This window comes from Sorex araneus, chromosome 2 (genome assembly GCF_027595985.1).
Source record: "Sorex araneus isolate mSorAra2 chromosome 2, mSorAra2.pri, whole genome shotgun sequence".
Lineage (NCBI taxonomy): Eukaryota > Metazoa > Chordata > Mammalia > Eulipotyphla > Soricidae > Sorex > Sorex araneus.
Window position 1 is genome coordinate 293,794,123 of NC_073303.1, and position 27,104 is coordinate 293,821,226.

Consider the following 27,104-nt stretch of genomic DNA (forward strand, 5'->3'; position numbering starts at 1 on the left):
TCCCGAGCCCGGGTGGCGGCCGGAGCGCGGACCCCGGCCGGGCAGGGCCGGCCCGAGTGGATGGGCGCGCGGGCGGAGCAGCGCTCGGGGCACCGCCCTCGGCCCGCCCGCCGAGGAGGGGACGGAGCGCGAGGCTGCGCCAGCGGCACCCGCCCGGGGCCCGGCGCACTCTGCACTCGGCCGCGCGGGCTGCGGGGACCGGACGGGGCGCGCGCGCGGGCGCGGCGGGCCGCGGGGGAGCCGAGTCGGGGCCGGGGTCCGAGCCGCAGCGGGAGGCGCCAGGGCGGCCGGCGGAGATGGCGGCTGCGGCGACTGCGGCCGCGGCGGCGGAGGAGGGGATGGAGCCGCGGGCGCTGCAGTACGAGCAGACGCTGGTAAGTGCCGCCCCGCGCCCCCGCAGCGCGCCCCCCGCGCCGCGGCCGCTCCGGGTTCCCGCCGCCGCGCCGGGACCGAGGGCGGGTGGTGCACGGGGAGCCTCGCCCTGCCTTCTGAGATGGGGAAACTGAGGCTCCAGGGCCTGAGAGGCTGGAGCGCCGAGCGCTGGAGAGCTGGCTGAGGCGGGGGGCCTGCAGAGGACAAGGACATTAGGTGCTTGCCCCAATTGCCCTCCCTCCCCCCATCCTTTGCTCCTCCCCCTCACCACCTGGGCCTCTGTCCCTGCACCTTACCACCCTTCCCAGCACTTTACACCGTTGAACTTTCTCTCCGCTCAGACCATGCGTGATTATCCCCTTGCCTTCACTCTGGTGGGGACACCCTTCTCTGTCCGGAATCCAGTGTTAAAAGGGAGATAAGATCCGTATGTGCTCTCCACTCCACATTGACAGCTCCCTTCAGCCGATTTTGTGGAGGGAAAAAAAAAAAAGTGCCCTGAAAGGCTGGGGCTCTAGGGGAGGACCGTTAGGGAAAGGGGCTGAGCTGGAATGAGTGTGGGAATTGGGACCTTGGTCCAGGCAGTGGGCATCCAACCCCCATCCCCCACACGGGTGCAGAGGAGGACCCCGACTTTATTTTTTCATGGGCAGGAGGCGGTCCGGGGCCTCAGGCTGACTGGGGCGGGCGCTGGGACCTCTGTCTTTCCCGAGTCTTCAGGCCCTGCTTGTGTCTCTGGGGAAGGGAGCGCGTCCCAGGATGTTTTTCCTAGTGTCTTGGGCTGGAATTTGCCCAGGCGAGAGGCGGGGAGGGAGCCTGCCGGGGAGGAGGGGGCCTGGGCTGTCACCCAGGCTGGGAGGCACCCCGAGTGACAGGAGCGAGTGAATGAAGCTAGGTGACCAGAGAGGAGGTGGAGCAAGTGTTGAAGCGCAGGCGGCTGGCACCTGGCCCGCGGCCCCGGGCCCCTCTGCACCGGGGACCATCTCTGCTGCCTGGCCCGGCCTCTATCTCTGGAATGAGCTCCCAGGGTCACGCTCTCTCCCGGCCGGGCTCTCGCTCCTCCAGCCGCTCCCGCTTTGCCTTCCGATCCCTTTGTCTCTCTCGCACTCGCTCACCTCCCCCTCCCACGCTGCCTTCCCTCTGGGTATTTTACTTTCCTTCTCTCCTTCTCCTCCCCTTTCTCTCTCCTCATCTCCCTTTTCTTTTCTGGGCCCCTTCCTCTCGCCTTTCTTCCCCCTTCTGGCTCTGCTTCTCTCTCCTCCTCATTCTCTCTCTCTCTCTGTGTCTATCTTACCCTCCCTCTCCCCCCACCCCAGCCCCAACAGGAGCCCTTTGTGTCCCCAAGCTCTGCGGGTGGCAGCCGGAATCTATTCCTCCCCACCCCCCCAATCCACGCCCAGCTTGGCAGGTCCAGCCCTGGCTCTGCCACTCTCTGGTCCCATCACCCCAGCATCCACAGCAGCTTGGGCCCCTGCTGCCCCCCACCCCACGGCTCCCCCCACCCCACCCCCACCCCGCCCCAGGGAGTAGGGGGAGCAGCTCCCGAGCACTCTGTACCCACCCAGGGAGAGTCCAGTCCCAGTGGGGCAGGCCGGCTGGGGGGCAGGAAGGGGGGGCTGAATGGGGATAAGGGGATTAGGTGGGCGGGAGGGAGGAGTAGGGCTGAGTCCAGCCCTGAGCGTGATAAGGATTGGGGCCCTGCCCGCTCCGCTCCATGCAGCTGCCCCCAGCGCCATGAGGCCCTCATTGTTACCCACATGCCCTTGTCCATCCCTGCTCCCTGACCTTCCCTCCTCCTGCCTGCAGCCTCCTTCCTTAGTCCTAGGTTTTCCCACTCTCCTGCCGAGGAGGGGGAGCCTCCTCTCTTCCTCCTTGGGGGAGACCCCCAGCCCGGGCCCAGACTCTGCCCCAGGACTGCCCCCACAGTCTGCAATGTGCATTGTTCCCACACCCCACGCCCGAGCGGGCCGGAGAGGGGGCCAGTGCGAGCCTCCCGCCCGTGGCCTGTCCCCCAGATGTATGGAAGGTATACTCAAGACCTCGGGGCCTTTGCCAAAGAAGAAGCAGCTCGGATCCGCCTGGGAGGGCCGGAAACGTGGAGAGGCCCGCCGTCCCCCCGGACGCCCCCGGAACTCCTGGAATACAGGAAGAGCCGCTGTGCCCCATGCCGGAGTGAGAGCGGGCTGCGGGTGGGGAGGGGGGCTATGCAGAGCGCAGGGGGCGCTAAGGTGCCCCCCGCCCCATCCTGCCCTTCTCTCGCCCAGTCTGCTCCGTGCGCTGCCACAAGTTCTTGGTGTCCCGGGTGGGTGAAGACTGGATCTTTCTGGTCCTGCTGGGCCTGCTCATGGCGCTGGTCAGCTGGGCCATGGACTATGCCATCGCGGCGTGCCTGCAGGGTGAGCGCAGGGGCCGATGGGGGGAGGACTGGGAAGAACCATCCTGCTTCCGCTCGCAGCCAAAGAGCTTGGCCACCGGGCCACTGACCGCTTGCCCAGCCAGCCTGACAGCCCTGTTGTCTCCCGGGACAGTCACGGCCACTCTCCCCAGGCCATAGCTTCCTGCCCGCCCTCTCCAACGGGGCCTCTGTGTGGTGAGCGGGACCCTTTGGGGGCCGCTCACCCCCACCCCGGTGAAAGGGAGCGTCATTCCCTAAGACCCGTCAAGGAGGGCACTTGGAGGTGCTGTGTCCCCTGGAACTGATGGAAGAGACATCCAGGCGGCCACTGGCTGACCACTGCCTCCCGGCCCCTCAGCTCAGCAGTGGATGTCCCAAGGCTTGAACGCCAACCTTCTGCTCCAGTACCTGGCCTGGGTCACCTACCCCGTGGTGCTCATCACCTTCTCAGCTGGATTCACACAGATCCTGGCTCCTCAGGCTGTCGGTATGAGGGGAGAGAAGGGGTGCGTCCCCCCCCATCAGGCCAGCCCCAGCCCACAGCTTCCCCTGGAACTATCCCCCCTGCCCGCCCCCGCCTCCCCAGGGTCCGGCATCCCCGAGATGAAGACCATCTTGCGGGGCGTGGTGCTCAAGGAATACCTCACGCTCAAGACCTTCGTGGCGAAGGTCATCGGGCTGACCTGTGCCCTGGGCAGCGGGATGCCCCTCGGCAAGGAGGTGACTGCCGGTTGGAAAGGGGGGACGGGCCCAGGTCAGGGTGAGACCCTCCCCCGCTCACCCCTGCCTGTGCCCCCCACCCCCAGGGGCCCTTTGTGCATATTGCCAGCATGTGTGCCGCCTTGCTCAGCAAGTTCCTCTCTCTCTTTGGGGGTATCTATGAGGTAAGGCAGGCCCTGGGGGATGCCGGGGCGCGGGCTGCAGGGGCGGGGAGTCGGGGGACGCGTCCAGGCTGTGGAGCCCAAGGCTGCCCTCCCTTTTGCCCGTTCCCGCCAGAATGAGTCCCGGAACACGGAGATGCTGGCGGCCGCCTGTGCTGTGGGAGTAGGCTGCTGCTTCGCCGCGCCCATCGGAGGTGGGCACGTGGGCACCCCCCGCCCCCCGCCCCCCGGGGCTGAGCCCCAGGCCAGGCCCAGGCCTCAAGGGGCTGGTCCCCGGTGCCCATGCTGCCTGCAGGCGTCCTGTTCAGCATCGAGGTCACGTCCACCTTCTTTGCCGTCCGCAACTACTGGCGTGGCTTCTTCGCCGCCACCTTCAGCGCCTTCATCTTCCGTGTTCTGGCCGTCTGGAACCGCGATGAAGGTGCGAGCGGGGGGGTTCCAGGGTGGGGGGGCCACCTCCTCGCCCCGGGGGGCCCAGGAGGCTAGACCACTCCCTCCGGCCCTCTGCCTGCCCTCCAGAAACCATCACCGCTCTCTTCAAAACCCGGTTCCGCCTGGACTTCCCCTTTGACCTGCAGGAGCTGCCCGCCTTCGCAGTCATCGGGTGAGGAGGTGGGGCACGTCCTGAGGAGGGGCAAAGAGGGACAGACACCGTGTCCCCCCTCGCCCCCCTCGCCCCCGCGTCTCTGACCCCGCTGCTCCCCTCTGCAGGATTGCAAGTGGCTTCGGGGGAGCCCTCTTCGTCTACCTGAACCGCAAGATCGTACAGGTGATGCGGAAGCAGAAAACCATCAACCGTTTCCTCATGAAGAAGTGAGTGTGTGGCCAGGGCCGGGGTGAGAGGGTGGGCAGTGGCCCCTGTGATGGGCGGAAGGGTAGGACAGCGGGGAAGGCGCTTGCCTCGCACCCCTGACCTGGGTTCCGTCCCTGGCATCCCCGTGGTCCCTCAAGCACCGCCAGCCGTGACCCAGGCGGCGCGGCCCCAAACCCAAACTAAACTTAAAAACCAGGTCCTGTGTGTCGCACCCCATCCAGGGAGACAGCTCAAAGGGTGTGGGCGCTGCTGGGGCCCCCAGGTTTGAACCCGGCCACCGCAGGGTCCCCCAGCACCACAGCTGGGCTTCGAACTTGCCCCCAACCCCTTAAGAAGTACCTAAACCAGATACTCTCGACAAGAGCGACCTGTGCGGGTTTCCAGGCTAAGTGAACCTTGCGGCCCCTGCTGAATCCCCGAGAACTGGCTCAGGCAGACAGGTGTGGGTCCAGGACTGAGGCTCCCTCCGCCGGCGGGCTGGCCCAGGCCGCGCTGCCCCCTGCCAGCCTGTGCAGCCCGGGGCTGGGGGAAGGCTCCTCTCCTGAGCCTGGGGAGCTGAGTCTGACGCCCTCTGGGGAGAGAGCTGCCAACTGAACCCACTTCCTGTGGCACCTTGGGTCAGCCGCAGCAGTGACCTGGCCTCCCGCCACGCTGACCTTCACTCGGTGCAGCCGCAGACACAGGGATGAGCAGCAACTTCACAGCCGCTCATCATGTGCCCTTCAGCCGGGGCTCCGGAGGGCAGGGGGCGGAGCCAGCCAGTGGACAGACTGGGGACCGGGCACACCTCCACTGCCCCCTCAGGGAGGCCCCAGAACCCCCCCTGGAGCATCCCCCCAGCAGCGCCTGGCCGAGTCCCCGCTGGGCCCAGGGAGGGGACCTTCCGCAAGCCTGGCTCTGCCCCCAGCCCCGGGAGGGGCCCGGCGGCCACCTGATGCTGTGGGATCCACATTCCAGACGCCTGCTCTTCCCAGCACTGGTGACCCTGCTCATCTCCACGCTGACCTTCCCCCCTGGCTTCGGACAGTTCATGGCTGGGCAGGTATCCTCGGGCAGCTGAGGAATGTGCCCTTTCCCAGGGGGGAGGGGGGAGGAAACAGGGGGAGGCTCAGTGCGGGAGCCTCTGCCCCACCCCCACCGCCCACGGGCTGCTTCTCCTCCTCCTGTTGGCTCCTCAGATCCGCACCTTTGTCCACTTCTAGCTTTCCCAGAAAGAGACGCTGGTCACCCTCTTTGACAACCGGACGTGGGTCCGCCAAGGCCTGGTGGAGGACCTGGAACCTCCCGGAACCTCCCAGGCCTGGAGCCCGCCGCGCGCCAATGTCTTCCTCACCCTGGTCATCTTCATCCTCATGAAGGTGGGGCCCCTCAGTGTGACACAGGCACCGTTTCCTGCGTTCCCAGCACTTGCCGCGTGTTAACTCCTTCACGCCTGGCATCAGGCTGCGAAAGGTGGCAGAGTCCTTCTGCTCGAACACGTTTCATGCAGCGTGTACCACCTGAGGCGCATGCTGGGAGGTGGCTGAATTCACACAAATTGCTGCACTGGCCATTTAAGATGGCGGAGTCCAGGGGCCTGAGCCACAGAGGGGAGGGCATTTCTTTTGCACATGAGCAACCCGGGTTTGATCCCTGGCACTCTGTATGGTCCCCCGAGCACTGCCAGGAGTGCAGAGCCAGGAGTAAGCCCTGAGCCCCGGCGGGTGTGGCCCCCAAACCAAAACCAGACGGGAAGTCCAGACACAAAGTGGCACACGGTGGACCCCAGTGGCCTGGCTAGATGACAGGGTGAGGCCTCGAACCTCGCCCCTGGCCTCTGGAGCCTTCCTCGCACCTGGCACGGGGGAGTTGGGATCTCTGGGACATTTGTGCCCACTGATAAGCAAGCTGGGCTCTTTGGGGTGGAGCTCGGGGCCGGTTTGCGCCAGCGGTCTGCACCTCCTCCTGCCCGCAGTTCTGGATGTCCGCGCTGGCTACCACCATCCCAGTCCCCTGCGGGGCCTTCATGCCCGTCTTCGTCATTGGTGAGCCCTCTCAGCCGCTGTCCTCTGTCTGTCCCGGTCGGGTTGGGTGGGGTCCAGCCCCACCCCCACAGGGCTGCCCCTGCCCTGAGTGACCCACTGGCCCCTCCCCCACCCTCCAACCCTCTCTCTTCCTAGTGCCCCCGCCCCCCCCCTCCACTGCCTCTTTCTCTTCCCAACCCCCTCCCCGAAGGAGCGGCATTTGGGCGGCTGGTGGGTGAGAGCATGGCGGCCTGGTTCCCAGATGGCATCCACACGGACAGCAGCACCTACCGGATCGTGCCAGGGGGCTATGCGGTGGTGGGTGAGTGCCCCGGGGCCCCTCAGGAGGGGCGGGGGTGGGGGTAGCGAGGCTCAGAGAAATCAGGGTCCTCCCTGAGCCCGTGCTGGGCCGTGGAGATGGAGGGAGGGCTCAGTACCCAGAAACAAAGGGCCAGAGAGACAGTGTCACCGTGAAGGTGCTTGCCTCGCACATGGCCAAGCCAGGCTTTTTTCTTTGTTGTTTTTTTTCTTTCTTTTTTTTTTTTGCTTTTTTGGGTCACACCCAGCGATGCTCAGGGGTTACTCCTGCACTCAGGAATCACTCCTGGCAGTGCTTGGGGACCATATGGGACGCCGGGGATTGAACCCAGGTCAGCTGCATGCAAGGCAAATGCCCTGCCTGCTGTACTATTGCTCCGGCCCCTCAAGCCAGGTTTGATCTGGCACCTCATATGGTCCCCCCCATGCCCCACCAGGAGTGAACCGTGAGCAAAGAGCCAGGAGTAAGTCCTAAACATTGCCAGGTGTAGCGTTCTCTCTCTCTCTCTCTCTCTCTCTCTCTCTCTCTCTCTCTCTCTCTCTCTCTCACACACACACACACACACACACACACACACACCCCTCTTAAAATACAAAGACGGTGTCAGAGGCGTTTGCCAACCTGGCTTCGCTGCCCCGCATCCCAGATGGTCCCCTGGGCCCTGCCAAGAGTGATCCCTGAGAGCACAGCCAGGAACAAGCCCAGAGTGTAGCCAGGTGTGGCCCACAAGCCAAAAATGAAAGAAGACCCCAGAACCCAGAGCTGTCCCTAGGTGGGGTTGGGCCTGGGCACGAGGGGAGGCTGAGGGTGGTCATCCATCCCCAGGGGCAGCCGCCCTGGCGGGAGCGGTGACACACACAGTGTCCACGGCCGTGATCGTGTTCGAGCTGACGGGCCAGATCGCCCACATCCTGCCTGTCATGATCGCCGTCATCCTGGCCAACGCGGTGGCGCAGAGCCTGCAGCCCTCCCTCTACGACAGCATCATCCGCATCAAGAAGCTGCCGTACCTCCCGGAGCTGGGCTGGGGCCGCCACCAGTAAGGGGGGGGGGGTGGCACACCAAGGGGGGGTGCGGGGCGAGGGTGCCTGGGCTGCCCCCGGTGGCCACACACCCAACGCCCTTCCCCACCCGCAGGCAGTACCGTGTCAGGGTGGAGGATATCATGGTGCGGGATGTCCCCTACGTGGCGCTCAGCTGCACCTTTCGTGACTTGCGGGTGGCACTGCACAGGACCAAGGGCCGTATGCTGGCCCTCGTGGAGTCCTCTGGTAAGGCCAAGAGGGCAGCCAGGGGCCAGGAGCATTTCCCCGGGTGGTGGATCGTGGAAAGGACGAGGGGACGGGCGTTCAGAACCCATCCTGGTTCCAAAGACAGACTCGCAAATAGAAAACACAAACAGCCAAAGGCCCGAGAGCTGGAAAAGCAGATGAAGCACTGCTTTAAATGTGGTCGACCCCCATTCTGTTCCTGGCGCCCCGTCCGCCAGAAGAGCCACCAGGCATCTCTGAGCACTGCCAGGTGTGGCCCAAAAACTGAAGTCAAAAGCCAGGGGCTGAATCCTTAGTACAGCTGGTAGGGCGCTTGCCTTGCACACAGCCAGCACGGTTCGATCCCCGGCACCACATAGGGGCCCCTGACCCCTACCAGGAGTGAGCCCTGACTTCTCCCACGGGGTGGCCCAAACACAAAACCCAAAGACAGCCTTTGCGTGCCACCCTGGTTTCCCGTGAGTGGCGCCCTGGGGTGCGGGTGAGCGGAGGCCGGGCCTGGGAGGGAGTGGGGGTCTGCCCCGCAGATCCTGAGTGCCCCCCCTTCGCCCTGCCCAGAGTCCATGATCCTGCTGGGCTCCATCGAGCGCTCCCAGGTGGTGGCGCTGCTGGCGGCCCAGCTGAGCCCCGCGCGCCGGCGGCAGTACCTGCAGGAGCGGAGGGCGGCCCAGACCTCCCCCGCGTCCGATCAGGAGAGTCCCCCCAGCCCCGAGACTTGCGTCCGCTTCCAGGTGAGAGTCACGCTACTCCCCAGATGCCAGGGCGCGCACGCATGTGCGCAATATGTGTGCGCGTGCACGCGTGCGTGCGTGCGTGCATGTATGCGTATGTGTGTGCGTGCGTTCATGTGTCAGTGTGCGCCTGTGTATGTGGCCAGGGCTGAGGGCGCCCATGACCACAGCCTCGCCGGCCCCTTCCCGCCCGAGCAGGTGAACACGGAGGAGTCAGGCTTCCCTGCACCCCGGGGGGACACTCACAAGCCTCTGAAACCTGCTCTCAAGCGGGCGTCCAGCAACTTGGGGGAGAGCCCCGTAGGTGAGCTGGTGTCCCACGAGCCCCTCCCCACAGCCCCCTGCACCTCCACCCCCACCGCCGCCGGCAACCCCACTGACCTGGCCCCGCACTGTGTTTGGGGACCCAGGTAACGTGGAGCAGGCTGGCATCGCCCTGCGGAGCCTCTTCTGCGGCAGCCCACCCCCCGAAGCGTCAGAGGTGAGCAGAGCACGAGGCTCCTTCTGGTTCTTTCTGGCTCGTGCGCTCTGGCCGGAGACAGCTCTCCCACCCCCGTTTCGCCCCTGCACCGTGCCTCCAGTAGCGCAACCCTGCTAAGCTTCTCCCACCACCCCTTAACCGCCACCCACCCCCATAACACCCGCTCCTCTTGTCTCTGCCTTGACCCTAACAAAGTCCAAGTCGGAACCCTGCGAAAGGCGCAAGCTGAAGCGAGTCCGAATCTCCCTGGCTGTAAGTACCCCACTGCTTTCCTGCCGCGGTCTGGGTGTGGTGTGGGGGGTCCTCCCCCTCAGCGGGGAGCCCCCAGCATACACCCACCTTTCCCCTGGCTCCTAGCTGCCACCCTGCCTCCCTCTCTCGTAGAGCGACTCGGACCTGGAAGGCGAGATGAGCCGGGAGGAGGTGGGTGTGCCCGGACTCTGGCCCCGCGCGCTTCCGGAACCTGCTCTTTTGGCCTCCTGGCTGCCGTCCCCATGGGAGGGAGCCGGGGCCGGCAAAAGGGCAGTTCTAGGGGGTGGAGGGGAAGCTGAGGGTGCCTTTCCTCTGCTCACCCAGCCGGCACTCTTCCGCTCAGATTCTGGAGTGGGAAGAGCAGCAGTTGGACGAGCCCGTTAACTTCAGCGACTGCAAGATCGACCCAGCGCCTTTCCAGCTGGTGGAACGCACTTCTCTGCACAAGGTAGGGTCAGCTGGCCACGGGACACTCGGAGGGCTGGGAGCATGCTTAAGATGCCAGAACCCCGGGATCGATCCCCAGCCGGGCGTGGTTCCCCCTGGCACCGCCAAGAGCAAACCCTGAGCACAGAGCAAAAAAAAAAAAAAAAAAAGGAAGGCCAGCTGCCACCATCACGGAGCGCGTGGGCCCCAGGCAGAGATCTCAAGCCCACAGCCCTGGGAGGCTTGGAGCTGGGGTGCTGCACCTCCGCCTGCGCCCCGTGCAAGCCAGGCATCGGCTTTCCTCCACTCAGCCCGGCCCCCGGGGAACTCTGGACCAGGGCAGCAGTGGAGAAAGGGCTGAGCTGGCCGGCCGCCAGCAGCAGGCCTCGCTCGGGTCAGCACAGGCGGGAGGCGGCCAGCACCCAGCAAGGCCGATACACCCACACGGAAAGAAATGGGTGAGAAGCAGGCAGGATAAGAAAATCTAATAAACAGGCCAACCCCCCATCCTTGTGGGGGGGGACCCTGCAGAGAAGAGATAAACAGAGATGAGAGCCGCCCCGTGGGGAGTCTGGAATGTCGCCCCCAGAAAGTCTGACTTAATGTGGGCCAAAGACAAGCTGGGAGGGGCGGGGTAAAGGGAGGGTGGGTTGGGGGGTGCAGGGGTGTTGGGGGGGGCACACACTCAGGTCCTGGTGTCTCAGGTCCTAGTAGTGGCTGCACCTAAGGCTGAGCAAAGGCAAGAAACAGAAGGGCGTTTTATTTTGGTTTTGATTTTGAGTTTTGTTTGTTTGTTGTTTGTTTTGTTTGTTTGGGGGGGGTTAGTTTTGGGGCCAGAGCTGGCAATACTCAAGGTCACTTTTTTTTTTTAATTTTCTTATTTTTGGTTTTTGGTTTGCGGTCCATATCCCTCAAGGCTCAGGGGTCACCCCCGGCGGTGCTGAGGGGACCATATGGAATGCTGGATCAAGCCCAGGCCGGCCGCCCACGAGGAAAGCACCCTGCCCGCTGTACTATTGCTCCAGTCCCCAAAGGGGCATTTTAGTTCAGTCTTGGACAGTGTTGCCTGCAGACTTCGGGGGGCAGAAGAGCAGCAGGGGATGTGGCCCAGGTTCCCCGGCTCAGGCTGTGCCCCTGGGCCAGTCTAGGTCCCCACACAATAGCAGACCAGTGGGACAAAGGAGCAAAAATAGCAGAAGACGGGCTGGAGAGAGAGCACAGGCTCACTGGGTCCTTTCCGTGAAGGAGGTGGGTCCCTGGTACCACACGTTTCCTGGACCACCACCCAGAGAGGCCCCCAAGCATGTTGGCAGGAGAGACCCCTGAGCATTGCCCAGTGAGATTCCCCAAAATAGAACAGAACGTATGAGGCTTCGGGTAAAGGGCAGGGCTGGAAGCAAGTGCGGGAGTGTCTCATGGGGGAATCCCTGGCACCCTGTATGGTCCCCTGAGCACTGCACGACCCTCACAGGAGGGGGCTGGAGCAGCCAGCACAGCGGGGAGGGCACATGTCTTGTACACAGCAGACCCAGGTTTGATCCCCGGCATCCCATTTGGTCCCTTGATCACTGCCAGGTGTGGCCCCAGCAACGAGGCAGGAAGGAGAAAGGAGACCTGCTAGGACACTGGGCCAAGGGACAGTCATGTGGGTCAGTGGTAAAGCTCATACCTTGCATAATCCAGAATAATTAATCTAGAATAATTACAACAACAACAACAATAATAATATACACTCTGCTAAGCCTGATCTGCAAGGGACATCTTTCTTAGTCTTCACATATCCCATGATGATGATGGCGATGATGGGACATATTTTTTTTTCTTGGTGCCTGCTAGGTGCCAGGCACTGGGCTGGACTAATCGCTTCACGTGCTTAATTTAGTCCTCATACCAGCACGGGAGTTTTTCTACGTGAGGACACGTAGATTCAGAGAGGTTAAGCAAGTTGCCCAAGGTCACCCAGCTGGTAAGCAGCAAAACCTGGGCTGGAATCCAAGATGGTCTGACTCTACCGAGTCTGTGACTGTGACCAGTTTATGACGCCGGGGAAACCGAGGCAGCACGGAGGTCACTGGGCTTCGTGAGTGCAGCAGGGTCAGACCTCGAGCCCAGACTCGCTGGCCGGGGACCGGGGCTCTTTCAGAAGGCCATGTTGTCCCTCTCCTTGTCAATTCTCTGTTCCCAAGCCCGAGAAGGGCTGGCCTTCCAGCTGACTCCCTGGTGTCTCATTAAATTAAGGCGCCAAAGAACAAAGTCGGTGTTTGTTACAAAGTTAAAAATAAGAGGAAGAGAAAAAAGTCTTTGAGGAACCGACGGACAAAGGTACAAAGAACTGCGGGCGATAAGGCATGAAAGATTAGGAATGCAAAATGTCCTTGCGGGCCTGAAGAATCAATAGTAGTAGCCCCGTTCCACGGCAGAGGGGGACCTTCTGGGGGGCAGACGAACCCCTTCGGAGCCTTGCTGCTGCTGCTCGCCGCGCGGCCAGCCTGCTCTTACGCGGACTCCACGCCACACTGGCTGAGCCCAGACCTCCGTCCCTGGCAGGCCACTAGCCAGGTCACCCTCTGGTTTATCTGTTAAAGGGGGTCATGGGAAGCCCCGAGGGTTTTCTGAAGAGGAAAGGAAGTTGAGAGATGGGCTCAGACTGGGCACACCGCCAGCAGCTTGCCCGCTGCTCCGTAGGCCCACCCAACACCAGAGGCCTCGGTGTGGGGATGAGGGCAGGGCTGGCGGGTGAGGACCAGGATGTGAGCAGGAGCGGGTGGGCGATCAGCCAGCCTGGGGCTGGTGGGAGCCGGGGGTCCTACTAAAGCTGAGGAGGTCACTGGGCGGGCTTGGCAGAGGCTGCTGCGCCCGTCTGGGCTGCGTCAAGTCAGAGGAAGATGACAAGGCCGAGCTAGAGGCAAGTGGTCCCACTGCACTTTTTTTTTTTTGGCTTTTTGGGTCACACCTGGCGATGCACAGGGGTTACTCCTGGCTCTGCACTCAGGAATCATCCGTGGCGGTGCTCAGGGGACCATATGGGATGCTGGGAATCGAACCCGGGTCAGCCGCGTGCAAGGCAAACACCCTACCCACTGAACTATCACTCCAGCCCCTGCACTATTTTTTTATTTTTTATATTTTGCTTTTTGGGTCACACCTGGCGATGCACAGGGGTTACTCCTGGCTCTGCACTCAGGAATTACTCCTGCCAGTGCTCGGGGGACCATATGGGATGCTGGGAATCAAACCTGGGTCGGCCGCGTGCAAGGCAAACACCCTACCCACTGTGCTATCGCTCCAGCCCCCCCCCCACTGCACTATTAGGGTGTTCAAGAAGTGGGTTGAGGGGCCAGAGAGATAGTACAGGGGTTAAGTCTCTTGCCTGGCATGCAGCCTACCCAGGTTTCATGCTCCGGCTCCCCAGATGCTCCCTTGAGCACTGCCAAGAGTGATATCAGTGCAGAGCCAGGAGCAAGCCCTGAGCTGGGGCTGGAGAGAGAGTACAGGGGATAAGGTGCTTGCACTGCCAGGGCTCACGCCCAAGCAGAGCCAGGAACAGCCCCTGAGCACCGTCTGGTGTGCCCCCAAAAAACCAAGCAAGAAACGAAAGGACAGGGGCCGGAGTGATAGCACAGCGGGTAGGGCGTTTGCCTTGCACGAGGCCAACCTGGGTTCAATCCCCGGCATCCCATATGGTCCCCTGAGCACCGCCGGGAGTAATTCCTGACTGCAAAGCCAGGAGTAACCCCTAAACATCGCTGGGTGTGACCCAAAAAAAGCAAAAAAAAAAAAAAAAAGAAAAAGAAAGGACAGAAAAAAGTGGGTTGGGTGCCATGTGTTTAGGATCGGGGGTAACAGCCCATCCACCAGGCAGGTATAAGCAGTATGCAAAAGCAGGGCTATAGGGTAGGCTATACTCTATACTAGGGCTCTGGCCTTGGGCACAGCTGGCCCAGACTCGGTCCCTGGCAACCCCATATGGTCCCCCAGGCTCTCCAGGAGCCATGTCTGAGAACAGTCAGGAGTAACTCTGAGCACTGCTGGGTGTGGCTCAAGAACTAAATAAAACTTTTAGGGTCGGAGCAATAGACAGAGAGTTGGGCACTCATCTTGCATGCAGCCAACCCAGATTCGATCCCTGGTATCCCATACAGTCCCCTGAGCCTGCCAGGAGTGATCTAAGTGCAGAGCCAGGAGTAAGCCCTAAGCACTCTGTGTTTGGCTCAAAAACCAAAAAAAAAAAAACCAAAAATTGAACTAAAAGGCATATAGCATGTCAGAAGCTCCCTCTGATAAGGATTGCAAAGGGGAAATTCCCAGTGGAACTGTTACAAGAATCTTTATAAGAGGGATTATAAACCGTAAGAAGATAAAGCTAGGTGCTGGAGAGATAGTACCGCAGGTACAATGCTGTCCCTGCATAAGCCAACACGGGTTTGATCCTTGGCACTCCATATGGTCCCCAGAGCACTGTCAGGAGTGATTCCTGTGTGCAGAGCCAGGAGCAACCTTGGAGTACCACCCAAAACAAAACAAAACAAAAAAGCTGACTCCAAGGGCCCAGAGAGATGTATAGCCTGGAGGTGTGGCGCCCACAGCAGGCAAGAGCAGAGCCCTAGGTTTGGTCCTCCTCACCCTTCCTGCTGTCTCCCCCACCCCCCGGCACCACATGACCTCCCTAGATCACCAGGTGTGACCCTGCTGGCCCCCAGCACCCCAGGGGAGGCCCCAAAATAAACAAACAAAAAAATCAGCTTTAGAGAAGCTTACTCTGAAACTGAACTTCGAGCTCCTTTTATAAGTCCTGTCATGCCTTAGCTAGAAAAAGCTAGGAAAGTTCTGGAAATTCCTAAAGAATTCAGCCACTGTATAAGAAAATATTTTTAAAGTGTTAAGACAATTACAATGAAGTCTGAGTAATTCAAGAAGCTGGGTTATTAATGCCCATTTTGATTCGAACATGAAGCCAAGAGGCTTACAAGTAAACCCCAAACAGTGAGATAAATGATAGGCCCCAAATTCCAGGAACTGCTGAGTCAGTAGCATGTTTTTCAAGACATCTGGCCCCAAAAAAATACAGTGTGCAAGGGGAGCTGGCTGGCGGTTTCTGAGATCTGGGTGATTATATTAGAAAGTTTAGGAGATACTGGGGGTAGACACTGGTCCCAGCAGTTTGGCAGCCCTCAAAGAGAGCTCCGAGACAGGCAGGATGCTTCAGGCCAAGGTCTGGGAGTGGAGCACGGTGAAAGGGTCACCCAAGTGGACAGCCGGTGGGAGCAGGTGGGAAGCCTGTGTCAACACAAAGTGGGCCGAGGCCAGGATTCGGGTCGACATCTGGGGTTTGTGTATGCATGTGTGTGCGTGTGTGTGCGCGCGTGTGAGAGATTGATTTTGGTCAACATCCTGGGGTGTGTGTGTGTGTGTGTGTGTGTGTGTGTGTGTGTGTGTGTGAGAGAGAGATTCAAGTCAACTTCCTGGGGTGTGTGTGTGTGTGTGTGTGTGAGAGAGACAGAGACAGAGACAGAGACAGAGAGAGAGAGATTGAGGTCAACATCCTGGGGTTGTGTGTGGGATTCACGTCAACACCCTGGGGTGTGGTGTGTGTGTGTGTGTGTGTAATATTCTGGTCAGCATGGGGAGGTACCTTCCTCACCTCAGTCTGCCGCTGCTGATGGGTGTCAGCACTGGCCCACAAGGCTGTGACGAGAAGGGTCCTGGGACCCCAGGAGGCACCGCCGAGGCCAGGCTGCATGTGAAGAAGGGGTTCCCCACCTTCCTTCTCAGAACTGGACTCCCTTGCTGTGGTTCCCAGGATGCAGGGCGGCAGCCCTGGGCTCAGGCAGAAATGAAGGGTCCCACAGAAGGGCTTCATCCGGGCCTTGCCCCTGACATCGGGGCTCACTGGCCCAGTTATTTCTCCATCAGTGGAAGCACCAGACAGACTCTCTAGCCACTCGGAGGCCAGCCTGCAGAATCTGGCTGGCCCGTGCCCCATGGCACTGGCTCCAGGACCGGGCCTGGTCCCCGCTCTAAGTCCCTGTGTCTCCTGCCCGCCCGCAGACACACACCATCTTCTCGCTGCTGGGAGTGGACCACGCTTACGTCACCAGCATCGGCCGACTCATCGGCATCGTCACCCTCAAGGAGGTGAGAGGACCCTGCAGGCCCCTTCCCGACTTGCACGCAGGGTCTGCCCCTGGGGGGGCGGTGCTCAGGGGGCAGGAGGGTATCTCTCACCCTCTGCCCCTGCTGCTCCCCAGCTCCGGAAGGCCATCGAGGGCTCTGTCACAGCCCAGGGCGTGAAGGTCCGGCCACCTCTGGCCAGCTTCCGGGACAGTGCCACCAGCAGCAGCGACACGGAGACCACCGAGGTGCACGCGCTCTGGGGGCCCCGCTCCCGCCACGGGCTCCCCCGGGAAGGCAGCCCCTCTGACAGCGACGACAAGTGCCAGTGAGCAGCCCCGCCGTGCCACGCCATGGGCCCTTCTGCCAAGGGCACGCAGCGCTCGGGGGCCGAGCCCCACCACCCACCGCGCCCTCCCAGACCAGGGTTCACTCTGCCCGGACCCCACTGCAGCTCCCCGGCGGCAGGAAATCAAGCGTCCCGGCAGGGAGGGGTGGGGTTACCGGACCCCCCTGCCCTCCACTTTGAGGGGGGCGGGGAGAGAACTAGGATGGGTTTATACTGGAACCTCCAAATGACCAGATGTATATAGAGATTTACAAAGATTTTTATATTAATTTAATAAAACAAATTCTTAAATAGAACAAAATAAACACCTAATGAGCCACTTATATATAGAATGTCTGTGCCCATCAGCTCTTGTTCTTACCTGCCAAAGTCTACAGGGCTCCGAATCCTGCAGCCGCCCTCACGGCCACCCCCTGCCCCCGTCCCCCTGGCCCCCGGCCCTAGAACTCCGGGGCCCCGTGGGCTCCAGAAAAACGTAGAATCTGCGGAGGCCTCCACCGACTCATCACCCAACACCCTGCCTGGGGCGGAGGCCCCCCAGGACGGTAGCTTTGGCCTTTTTGTTCAGCCGAGAAAGGCACTAACCTCTTTCCTCCCCAAAGAGAGTTCCTCCCTCTGGACTCACTCATTGGCACCATTCCTGCCCCGCGTGGGGGCAGCAGCGGCCCGGGAGGGCCCCCTAGTGGCCGTCTCGAGCAGCACACCCGAGCCCCAGCTCTGCAGCAATTACTGAGTCCGCCCTGGAGATACAGGACCAGGGGCTGGGGAAGGACCCAGCCCCCCCCACACACCAACCCCCAGCCCCGACCCCTCTCCCCTCCCTCCAGCAGGGCCAGGGGAAGGGTGCAGGGCACGGGTTTCTGTCATGCCGATGCCTGCCAGGGAAGATGAGACTGTAAGAACAGACCCCAACCCCTCTTTCTTTAGGAAAAAGAAAAGATTTAGAGATGATGGTGAGAGGGGATGCACAGCACAAGCCTGGCTGGGCTGGGGGCTGGGGCGGGGATGAGATTGGTCACTGCACACGGACGGATGGGAGGTGAGGAGAGCAGCAGAAGAGAGAGGCGTGGGGCAGGCACGGGGGGGGGGTCAGGTTCCCTCTCCCCAACCCCCCTGCCCCTCCCCACACACACACACAGCCCCAGGCCCAGTCACAGCCGCCCCTTCCGGGATTCACATCATCCGAGGAGGAAACGTGTATGTGGCGATTCTTGATTTAGGAACATGAACATCGCTGCCATCTGCCACAGCTGGGGCCATCTGCTCCGGGGCCCCCCCGGGCAAGCTCCGGCAAAGCCCTGGAGTTGGGGGCAGAACATGCGCCCCCAGCCCGGCCCCCGGCCTCCTCCCCCGACACGATCATGCAAAGACACACAACAGAAGAGTGAGTGCTCCCGGGAGCCCTCCAGGCTTGGGACCTCTGCTGGCGGCCCGATGCCCGCGTCCGCCACCCTGGCCACGGAGGCTCTGCCCCCGGCAGGGGCCGAGGCCGTCACCGGGCGGGGCGAGGGTCACTGTTGGTCCGGCTCCGCCTCGTCCTCATCCAAGGACACCACCCCGGAAGAAGCCACGTCGGAGGTTTGCCGCTGCCGTTCCCAGCTGCCCGCCGGGGCCGGGCGCAATGGCCCGCAGTCCTCGCAGGGGGGGGCGGCCGCCTCCCCCTCCTCCTCCGCCAGGGATAGGCAGGACTCCATGGGCGGGGAACCGTAGAGCGAGTCCTGGGCCTCCAGAGGACCCAGGCGGCGGAAGGCACTTTCCCGGCTTGGGGGCAGCTGGGCGAGGAGCAGCTCTGGGCCCAGCAGCTGGGCGGCCAGCCGGGCCGGGGAGCCCAGAGACCCGTCCTCCAGGCTGCAGAGGCTCGAGCACAGGGTGTCCGGGGACACGGTCTGCGAGCAGTCGCTCTCGGGCTCCACCGAGCCCTGGCGCAGAGGCCGAGAGAACCGGTGGCCACTGAAGAGGTCCTGGAGGTGGGCGCCCAGGGGCAGCTGCCCAGCCAGCTCTGTGGGGGAGAGGGGAGGGCCTTTAGCGCCTTCTCCGCGGGCCGGCCCGAAGCCAGGCCCCTGCCTCCGCGTTCCGTCTGTTTCCTCGAGGGTGCCGCACCTCGAGTTGATGCAGGTAGCCTGGAAAGGGTCACTGAAGGGTGGGGAGGGAGGCTAAGAGCGCCAAGGGCTGCCGAGCATGCATGCACGAGGCCACGGGGGCCCCCCCTGAGCACCACGTGGAGTTCCCCCTCCCGTCACAAAAGAAGTAAAGCTGGGACGGGAGGGATAGTACAGCAGGTAGGGCGGGCCTGGCTTTGATCCCCGGAACCCCACACGGGCCCTGGAGCACCACCAGGAGTGATCACCGCGCACAGAGGCAGGAGTAAGCCCTCAGCTCTGCCAGGAAGTGGGATAAAAAGGCAAAAACAAAAGAAGAAGGAAGCTGAGGGGCTGGAGCAATAGCATAGCGGGTAGGGCGTTTGCCTTGCACGCGGCTGGCCCGGGTTCGATTCCTAGCTTCCCATATGGTCCCATGAGCACCGCCAGGGGTGATTCCTGAGTGCAGAGCCAGGAGTAACCCCTGAGCATTGCCAGGTGTGACCCAAAAAGCCAAAAAAAAAAAAAAAAAAGAAGAAGGAAGCTGGGCCAGAGACCTAGTACAGCAGGCAGGGCGCTTGCCTTCCGTGTGGCTGACCTGGTTCAATCCCGGGCATCCCAACTGGTCCCCAGAGCCCTATCGGGAGTGATTCCCGAGCACAGAGCCAGGAGTAAGCCCTGAGCACAGGCGGGTGGGCCCCTCCCTCCCAAAAAGGAAGCAAGTGCAGAGGTGGTCCAACGCGGTGCACCAGTGCCCCTTAGCCCTCTCTCTGCCGCCCCCTCCACCACCCCCAGCCGCCTGTCCTCGCAAGGGGTGCCTTTCCCTGGCACTGAGTTCCACTAGCGGTGGCTTTGGGAGAAATGTTAGCTGTTGTTACTAGTCCAGGGGTCAGCGCTGGCCTGGAACGCAATCAAACAGAAAGCCTCCGATCCGGAGCTCTGTCACCCCAATAATCCGGCCCCTCTAGACCATAGCTGGTCTCCCATCTGCCTGTGAGAAAGCATCGCCCACCTTGGAGAACTTGTTAACTGGCTGGAAGGGCGGGCAGGGGTGGGAGGGCCCCCGAGAGCCGTCATCAAATGTAGGTTGGGGAGGGCGGAAAGGATGAAAGCCTGCGGGGGCGGAGCCCGGAACCTGCAGAGAAAGTCAGGCCTGGGGTCCCGGGAAGGGAGATGAAAGGCGCCGAGCACAGCTGCGCGCTCGGCCCAGGCGGCCCACAGGAGGGTCTTGGCTGCGCCGCAAAGCTGCGTGGTTGGAGCCCGCGCACCTGGGGGCCACAGGCGCGCCGCGCTGCGTACACAGCTGCACGGAGCCGGGCAGCGCTGCGCCGGGCTCGCCTACCCCGCAGGGGGAGGCCAGGCCAGCTCCACCGGGGCGCGCCACGAAGAGCGGCTGCTGGGCCTTTTTTGGGGGTTTTTTGGTGGTTTTTTTTTTTTTTTTTGGAGCGGGGGGTGGGGGGAAGCACAGGCTCCCAAACTTATTCTCCCACCTCCTTTTCAGAAAAAGAAAAAGAAAATCACTCAGCACCTGAAGTACCTGGGCGCTCCTCCTGGCTCGTTGCTCAGAGCAAACCCAGGACTCCACACGCAAAGGCTCCGCTCCAGCCCTCTGCCTCTCCGGCTAAAATCCACCTTCTCCAAGCGAAGGACCCTGCAAGGGCAGTTGGGGCTACACCTTATCCCCCCAGCATTCCAGTGGCCCCTCAGGGGCATATTATCCATTGAGGGGTGTCTTCCTTTTCTTTTCTTTTTTGTTTTTGTTTTTGTTTTGGGCCACACTGGAGTAGCTTAGGAATTACTCCTGGTGGTGCTCTGGGGGCTATACGGGATGTCTGGGATGGAACCTGGGTTGGCTGCATGCAAGGCGAGCATCCTACCTGCTTCTTCCTTTCCTTTAATTTTTTTTTTTCTTTTTTGGGTCAAACCCGACAATGCACAGGGGTTAACTCCTGGCAGTGCTCAGGGGACCATGTGGGATGCTGGGAATTGAACCCAGGTCAGCAACATGCAAGGCAAACGCCCTACCCGCTGTGCTATCGTTCCAGCTCCTAAAATAGGGTTTCTTTTGTTTGGGGGTCATGACAGGCAGTGCTCAGGGCTGACTCCTGGCTCTGTGTTCAGCGTCCGCTCCTGGCAGGGCTCAGAGGACCATATGGGATGAGGACAGAACCTGAGGCGGCTGTGTGCAAGGCAAATGCCCTGAAGTACGAGCTCGCCAAACCCTCATCCCCACCTTGGGAAAGACTGGGTCCCTCACCTATCTTTCCAAAGGCTGAGGACATTCTGCTTTGTTTTGTATTTGGGGGCCACACCGAGTAGTGCTCGTGGGCTACTCCTGGCTCTGTGCTCAGGAGTGAGCCCCGTTGGTGCTCAGAGGACCACGCGCGGTGCTGAGGATGGAACAGGGTGAGCTGACTATAAGACAAGTACCTTAACCCCTGGACTATCTCTCTGGCCCATTTGTTTTTGCCACATCCCTAGCGATGCTCAGCGATTACTCCTGGCGGTGCTTGGCGGACTATATGGGATGACCGGGATGGAACCTGGGCCGGCCACGTGCAAGACTGTGCTGCCGCTCCAGCCCCGAGAGCCCATTTGTGTTTAACAGAGTGCTGGAGATCTAATTTCGAAAACTCATCCTCCTGCTGGCCCCTGAGGCTGGCCTGGGGCCCCCCCACCAGAAGCTGGGCTCTCACCAGAAGGCCCCTCACCTGAGTCAGTTCCAGCGAAATCTTCATCGTAGGACTCGTCGGTGGAGTCCTCACCATCCACCGAAGACCAGGCCCTGAGCTTGGCTTCTGCGATGGCAAACTGCTCCGCCACCCCTGTCAGAGAGGACACCGGTCGCGTTAGCCAGGAGGGGCCTGGCCTGGAGACAGCACCGCGCAGACCCCGTCCCAGGCCCGCTTCTGCATTAGCCCCCCGCCCCCACCCACCTGCCGCAAAGCGGGCTTCCTGCTCCCCCTCGCTCAGGTCCGAGTAGGAGGAAAACGCCGACTCCAGGGCAGCCGGTGAGTCGCTGGGCTTGCTCCAGCCCTTCCACTCGATGAGATGTGCCACTCGGCCCTGCGCCATGGCGGTGGGCTTGGTCACGTGGTCCTTCACCACCTGGGAAATACCTGTCGGGGAGAGGGAGGAAGCCAGGTGAGAGCACGGTGGGCCTGGGAGCGAGGGAAGGTGGCAGGAGGAGACCACCCCACCGGGGGCCATCTGAGAAAAGCAAGGAAAGGGAAATGCCAAGGGCAGGACGGCGGCTCAGTGCCCAGCCCAGGATCCACATGCAGGAAGGCTAGATGCCATCCTTCCCGGCCACGCGCGGCCCAGGAGACAGCCCCCACCCAGCCGGCCAGCAGAGCCCCGGAACAACTGCCGTCAAAAGCCACAGAAGGAAAGAAGGGCAGACCAGGGCCTGCCCGTACCGTGCAGGGAGGATCTGGCCAGCGCAGCGATCTCCTGGATGGTCAGGGCCCTCCGCGACTTGGGCAGCATCGCGACTCTGTCTCCAACATTCACCTGGGCGACGGCAGCAGGGCTTCAGTGCCCCAGACCACCCCGCCCGGCACTGCGAGGGCGGGGGTGTGTGTGGCCAGGGTGGCCCCCCCATCCAGACGATCGGAGGGAGCCCCGTGCGGGCTATGCTGACCTACCACCTCCCCTCTCCTAGGGAAAGGGACCGGTTGGAGGGCAAAGAACCATGCGCCAGAGGAGGAAAGGAGGAAGGATGAGGGGGGGCAAGGCAGGGTGACGGAGGGTTTGGGGCTGCCTCCGTGGCCACTCTCCTCTGGGGCTCATGGCCACCCTCGAGTGGCGTCAAGAGCCAGACCACTGCCGCCTCCCTCCCTCGTCCTTCCTCTGCGGCTCCTCCTGGGAGCCTAACTCGGAACTTCAACACCACCACCCGCTCCCCTGAAAAGCTTGGCTCGCCCAGAGCCGCTCAGACCAGGCTGAATGGGGCGCAGGGTCCACCAGCAGGAGGCCTGGGGCCACCCCTGAACCCCACTGGGAGTGACCCCCAAACACTGAGCCAGGAGTAGGGCCCCTAAGCAGTGCCAGGTGTGGCCCAAACCTCCACCCACCCCTTCCAAGTAAACGAAAAGACCCAATAATCCCACCCGAAGGCCTCCAATCCGCTTTCTTTCTGCATGCCCTGCCCTTCCTCACAGCCCAATGGCCCCGGGCCCTTTCCTCTCCCCCAGGCTCTTTGTCATCTTGGGGGTCTGGGCCCTCCAAGGAGGCTTTCTGGCCCCCCTCCCAGCCGTCCATCCCCTGCTGCCGTGCCCCCTCTCTGGCCCCCATGTGTGGTGAAGGCCTGTGGTGTTTCCTTCTCTTACTAGGCTTTCAGTTCTTGGAGAATTTTTTTTTTTTTTGTCACCGCTGCTCCCCAATGTGGAGTACAGCGCGGATCCCCGCTAATCTCCCCACGCACACGGGCTGCACAAGGGAGGTGAAGGTCGGAATGTAAACAAATCATTTTCCTGGAGTGCAGCGGCCGCTGCTCGCATCATCCCGGGTGAAAACCTGGCCAGGGGCTCCTTCGCTCTCCAGAGAGATGCGGGGCGGCAGAGCTCTGCCTTCTCTCCCGCCTGCCTGGACACCCCGCTCCCTGCCAGCCCCCACTGCCAGTCAAGCCCCTCTCCTCCGTGCTTCCCGGCCAGCAAAGGCATCCCGATTCCCCCTGGGCTAAGCAGGCCATCTCAGCCCAACCAAACGCGCCCAGCCGCTTCGGGCCTGACTCGGGGGCCCTCCGAGTGTTCGCTTCTGGGCAGGCCTGAGTGGGCCTCACCTGGGGGCCCCTTCACCCCCCCTGCTGGGGTGGCCGAGCTGCGCTTCTCTGCGGGAATGAATGAAGCGGGAGGGTGCCCCGGCCGGCCCCCTGCGCCCAGCGCCGCCTGGCCGCTCCACCGCTGGCCTGCATCCATCCCATCCTCACCCTCCGCCAGCCAGCCCACCCGCAGTCCCTCCCCTCGGTACCTGGCTAACGGGGCCCCCAGGGTGGCGCGGGAAGCTTCCGGCCAGGCCTGGGGGGAGGAGCCCCTGCTGGGTGTTTCCAGGCTCCCTCGCCCGCACTCCCCCCCGCCGCCATCCGTGCGGGCGCTGCTCCGCGCAGCTGCGGCCCAGACCCAGAGAAAAAGGTGTATGTCTCCCTGGCAACCCATCACCATGCAACAGGGTCTCCCGGGATACGGCCCGGGATGCGCTGACGTCAGCGCCCGAGGCGCGAGCCCGCCCGCCCGCCCGCCCGCTGGCGCGGCGCCGAGCGGAGCAGACCGGCGCGGGGGCGGCCCGGTGCGGGCCCCGGCGGCCGGATAGCGCCTCCGCTCCCGCAGGAACAGGCGCGGGGGTAGGGGCGGCGGACCCCCTCCCGCTGCCAGTGCTTCCCGCCCCACCCCCCGACCCCCTACCGACTCCCGGAGCCCCGCACCTCTGGCAAGTCTTGGCTGTCCACGGAGGAAGGGCGGGAGGAGCGGCTCCAGCCTCGCAGGGTCCGAGCGGATCCCAAGGAGGAGAGGGAGATGCCCCGAGGAAGCTCGATCCACTCCACAGCCCACGCGGGGTCCGAGGCCACTGAGGGGTGGGGGGGAAAGGTGGTTTCAGCTGCGCCCCCTGACTCGACAGCGGCCCCATTTTTTATGGTGTGACCCTATCACGGGCCCCTCCGCCCATGCTAAGAGTGCCCACCTGGTGCTCCCCAACTGGCAAAGTCCCTGCAGACCCCAACCCTGACCTTCGGGCTCCTGGGGGGTCACTGGTGGCATCCTCCACGGGCCACCGTTCCCCCTCTGGACACATTTGCTCAACAAAACCCTAGGGATGAAATGTCAGAGTGGGTGCAATTCCGGGTCTCCTGCGGAGCCTGGGTCTCCCCTTTCCGCTCTGCGGGCACAGAGAGCACTGTGCCTTCAGCACCCCCAGGCAGGATCGCTGTCTGTCTTCTCCGGGGTCTCTGCTCCCAGCCCACACTTCTTCTTTTTCCCACAAACCCACGCTTCTTCCTGCTTCCACCACCACCAGCCGCCCCTAGCCCCTAGGGCTTATTTCGGGCGTCCTGTCCAGTTCCAGTCCGGTGCCCGAGATCTAAGCCGAGTACTTTTCCTCTTGACCCCCTGAACATCCTTCCCCCCTCAGCTTCCCAACACCTCCCAGATAGCATCCACGGTGCCTGGTCTCACCTCGACGACTTGTCTGACAAGTCCATCGTCCTCCGGGCCCTTCGCGCTGCCACAGAAACATTTTGCCCAGCACAGAAATCATAGGCATGCTGGCTGCGTCGATGCGGAGAAGCAAAAGCCCAGCACTGCTCCAGGCTCAGCTCCCAGTTCTATTCCTATTTTGGCTCCGGATGCTGAGCCAGTCCCCTCCCCACTTGGAACCCGTGCCTAGTCACAGAAGGAGAACACTCTTGCCTCATGGCTTTGAGGAGGTGGGAGTGCCAGGGGCGCAGCCAGCTCTCTGCAGCTCAGGAAGCTGAGGCCCTGGCTGCTAGACACGCCGACGGGGAAGGTACAACACAACTGACCTTTAGCTGCAGCAGCCGTCTCTGTCCCTGAGCCTCCGCCAGTTGGTGGTCCCCAGAAATGCTACCAACCGGAAGGAAGACACGAGGTTACAGACCAGCACCTAATCGAGGCTCCTGAAGCCAGACCTGAGGTCAGCCTGACTCTCTGCTGGCCACAGGAGGGAATGACTCCCACAACTCCAAGCTTGAGCAAGGCCAGAGGGCTCAGCACCACCCACGGGGACTCTTCAAAAGCTTCAAAAGAAAAAAAAATGAGGGGGCTGGAGCAATAGCACAGCGGGTAGGGCACACAGCGACCTGGGTTTGATCCCCAACATCTACATGGTCCCCCAACACCGCCAGGGGTAATTCTTGAGTGTAGAGTCAGGAGTAACCCCTGTGCATCGCTGGCTGGCTGTGACCCCACCCCAAAAAAGAAAGAAAAAGCCAATGAGGTGGGGCTGGAGTAATAGTACAGCAGGGAGGGCAGTTGACGTGCACGTGACCGACCTGGGTTCAATCCCTGAAATCCCATCCAGTGCCCTGAGCCCCATCAGGAGTAATCCTCGAGTGCAGAGCCAGGAGTAAGGCCTGAGCTCCACCAGGTGTGGCCCAAAAACCAAGGGGGTGGGGTGGAACAAACAAACAAACAAAAAAACCGTGAGGTTAATTTAAGATTACACATCCCAGAGTTCCTCATGGGAGCCCCAGGAAAAGTACAGATCTCAGCTAAGACTCTACACTCCAAGAACCTCAAGTACTAATGGCACTAAGTCCTGTGTGGCTGACCTCGTGTCCTGAAAACACTGCCAGCCCACACTTCGCCATCACAAGCCCCTGCATGGCCCGGCTCAGGCTTGCAGAATTTCCTGACATGAAGGGAGGACCAGCTGGTGGCCTTCAGATGCGTGGCCCGAGGCCGGGCCCTAGCAGACACCACCACCCCTGGGCACCATGCCCTGGCTTCTGCACTGGGGTCTGTCTCCAGGGGGTCGGGGGATTTGTTGGGGTTGGGAGAGGGACACTCAGAGTTGTAAGAGGTAAGAAGCTCAGACTCACAGGTGCCCAAAATGTGGCCTGCCTCTCCACCAGGTAGCTGACTCTGAAGAGGTTGTGTTAGGCAACAACTCCGCGGTGGTGCTTAGCCTGTCTGCAGGCTACCCCCCTTCAACGGGGTTGAGACACAGCTAGGAGCTGGCAGGTTCCAGGCGCAGGGCCACTCCCAGGACTGGCAAAGGTGTAGGAAGAGGGAGTTGAGAGAGTAGGGGGGCATGCAAGGCCAATGGCCGTGGGCGGGAGAGGGGTGAGGGCCCCTCCCGGACTGTGCATCTCCTGCCACCCTCGGCGGTGGCGATGCAGGCGGCAAAGCCCACGGAATGCACCAGCAGCAAGCAGGCCCTGGAGCGAAACCGAGCGGGTCTAGCCCCCTCCTCGCTCCTGCCGCTCCCTGCTCGGGCCTGGCCCGCCTCCCGGGCACAGGCTCCTCCCTCTCGACACTGGCCCCTTCCTCAAGGCCCCCACCCCGCAGCGGCCCGCGCACCAGGCACCCGCAGCCCGACTGCCCAGCCCGTGCCCGGCCTCCGCTTCTTACCCTGACCCGCCGGGCTCCGCGAGCCAATACAGCCCATGGCCAGGGACGCTAGCCCGCACTCGAGGCCCGGGCCATCGTCTTGCAGAGGGTAGGGCCACGGCCACCAGCGGGGAGGGGAGAGCCCGCCGGAGGGGAGGGGGTGAGCGCCGCGTCCGCCTCCGCTCCCCGGAGAGGGAACCGGGCCGGTGACGTCAGCGCGGGGGCGTGGCCACCGCGTCACCACCCGCGGCGGGCGGGGCCGGCCACGTCACCGAATGCAGGGGTGGCCCGGAAAAGGCTCCCCTCGCCGCGCCTGCCCGGCTGGGCGGGTGACATGGCCTCTTGCCCATGAGGCCCGAGGCCAGGCCGTCCAGGGCTCCTCGGGAGACAGCCAGCTTGAGACCCAGAACGGGGGTCCGGCCAGCATGCCACCTGGTGGGGGCAGCTACCAACAAGTGCACCCCCACAGCCAGTCTCCTCCTCCCCTCCCAACCCACAGGGCAGTCCTGTAGGTCACCCCCTTTGACCCACTTCCAGGAGCCAAACCTCCCGGGA

At 62.4% G+C, this 27,104-nt stretch overlaps 2 protein-coding genes across 7 annotated transcripts; one reads left to right on the forward strand and one right to left on the reverse strand.

Annotated features, from left to right (window-relative positions):
- Nucleotides 1-185: 185 nt before the first annotated feature.
- CLCN2 (chloride voltage-gated channel 2) lies at nt 186-17,531 on the forward strand. 3 transcript variants are annotated; one of them, XM_055125083.1, is made up of 24 exons: nt 188-374; nt 2,388-2,544; nt 2,637-2,768; nt 3,126-3,254; nt 3,354-3,487; nt 3,574-3,651; nt 3,764-3,842; nt 3,944-4,069; nt 4,168-4,252; nt 4,360-4,461; nt 5,420-5,504; nt 5,665-5,820; nt 6,417-6,486; nt 6,677-6,787; nt 7,610-7,823; nt 7,922-8,055; nt 8,614-8,786; nt 8,985-9,090; nt 9,197-9,267; nt 9,463-9,519; nt 9,652-9,690; nt 9,863-9,967; nt 15,994-16,080; nt 16,194-17,531. In XM_055125083.1, exons 1-24 carry the CDS (start codon nt 297-299, stop codon nt 16,386-16,388), a joined length of 2,703 nt encoding a protein of 900 aa, XP_054981058.1. In that variant the 5' UTR covers nt 188-296; the 3' UTR covers nt 16,389-17,531. The 3 variants fall into 3 exon arrangements, with proteins under 3 accessions (XP_054981060.1, XP_054981058.1, XP_054981059.1); XM_055125084.1 differs by lacking the exon at nt 9,463-9,519; XM_055125085.1 differs by lacking the exons at nt 15,994-16,080; nt 16,194-17,531 and having other exon boundaries at nt 186-374; nt 9,625-9,690; nt 9,863-9,930.
- On the reverse strand, nt 16,647-26,748 carry FAM131A (family with sequence similarity 131 member A). 4 transcript variants are annotated; one of them, XM_055125087.1, is made up of 8 exons: nt 26,571-26,748; nt 26,039-26,207; nt 25,001-25,061; nt 23,906-24,048; nt 21,903-21,996; nt 21,420-21,602; nt 21,195-21,308; nt 16,647-18,404 (listed from the first exon to the last, which is right to left on the reverse strand). In XM_055125087.1, exons 5-8 carry the CDS (start codon nt 21,970-21,972, stop codon nt 17,917-17,919), a joined length of 855 nt encoding a protein of 284 aa, XP_054981062.1. In that variant the 5' UTR covers nt 21,973-21,996; nt 23,906-24,048; nt 25,001-25,061; nt 26,039-26,207; nt 26,571-26,748; the 3' UTR covers nt 16,647-17,916. The 4 variants fall into 4 exon arrangements, with proteins under 4 accessions (XP_054981062.1, XP_054981061.1, XP_004603103.2 ...); XM_055125086.1 differs by lacking the exon at nt 26,039-26,207; XM_004603046.2 differs by lacking the exons at nt 25,001-25,061; nt 26,039-26,207; nt 26,571-26,748 and adding an exon at nt 24,654-24,870.
- Between the last annotated feature and the right edge of the window lie 356 nt (nt 26,749-27,104).

Coding starts and splice junctions, on each gene's coding strand:
- CLCN2 (XM_055125083.1), top strand. CDS start 297: ATGGCGGCTGCGGCGACTGCGGCCGCGGCGGCGGAGGAGGGGATGGAG. Junction 3,488..3,573: donor GGATGCCCCTCGGCAAGGAG/GTGACTGCCGGT, acceptor CCCCACCCCCAG/GGGCCCTTTGTGCATATTGC. Junction 9,691..9,862: donor GCGAGATGAGCCGGGAGGAG/GTGGGTGTGCCC, acceptor TCTTCCGCTCAG/ATTCTGGAGTGGGAAGAGCA.
- FAM131A (XM_004603046.2), bottom strand. CDS start 24,741: ATGCCTATGATTTCTGTGCTGGGCAAAATGTTTCTGTGGCAGCGCGAA. Junction 21,997..23,905: donor ACAGCCAAGACTTGCCAGAG/GTGCGGGGCTCC, acceptor GCCGTCGCCCAG/GTGAATGTTGGAGACAGAGT. Junction 18,405..21,194: donor TTTCGCTGGAACTGACTCAG/GTGAGGGGCCTT, acceptor TCTCCCCCACAG/AGCTGGCTGGGCAGCTGCCC.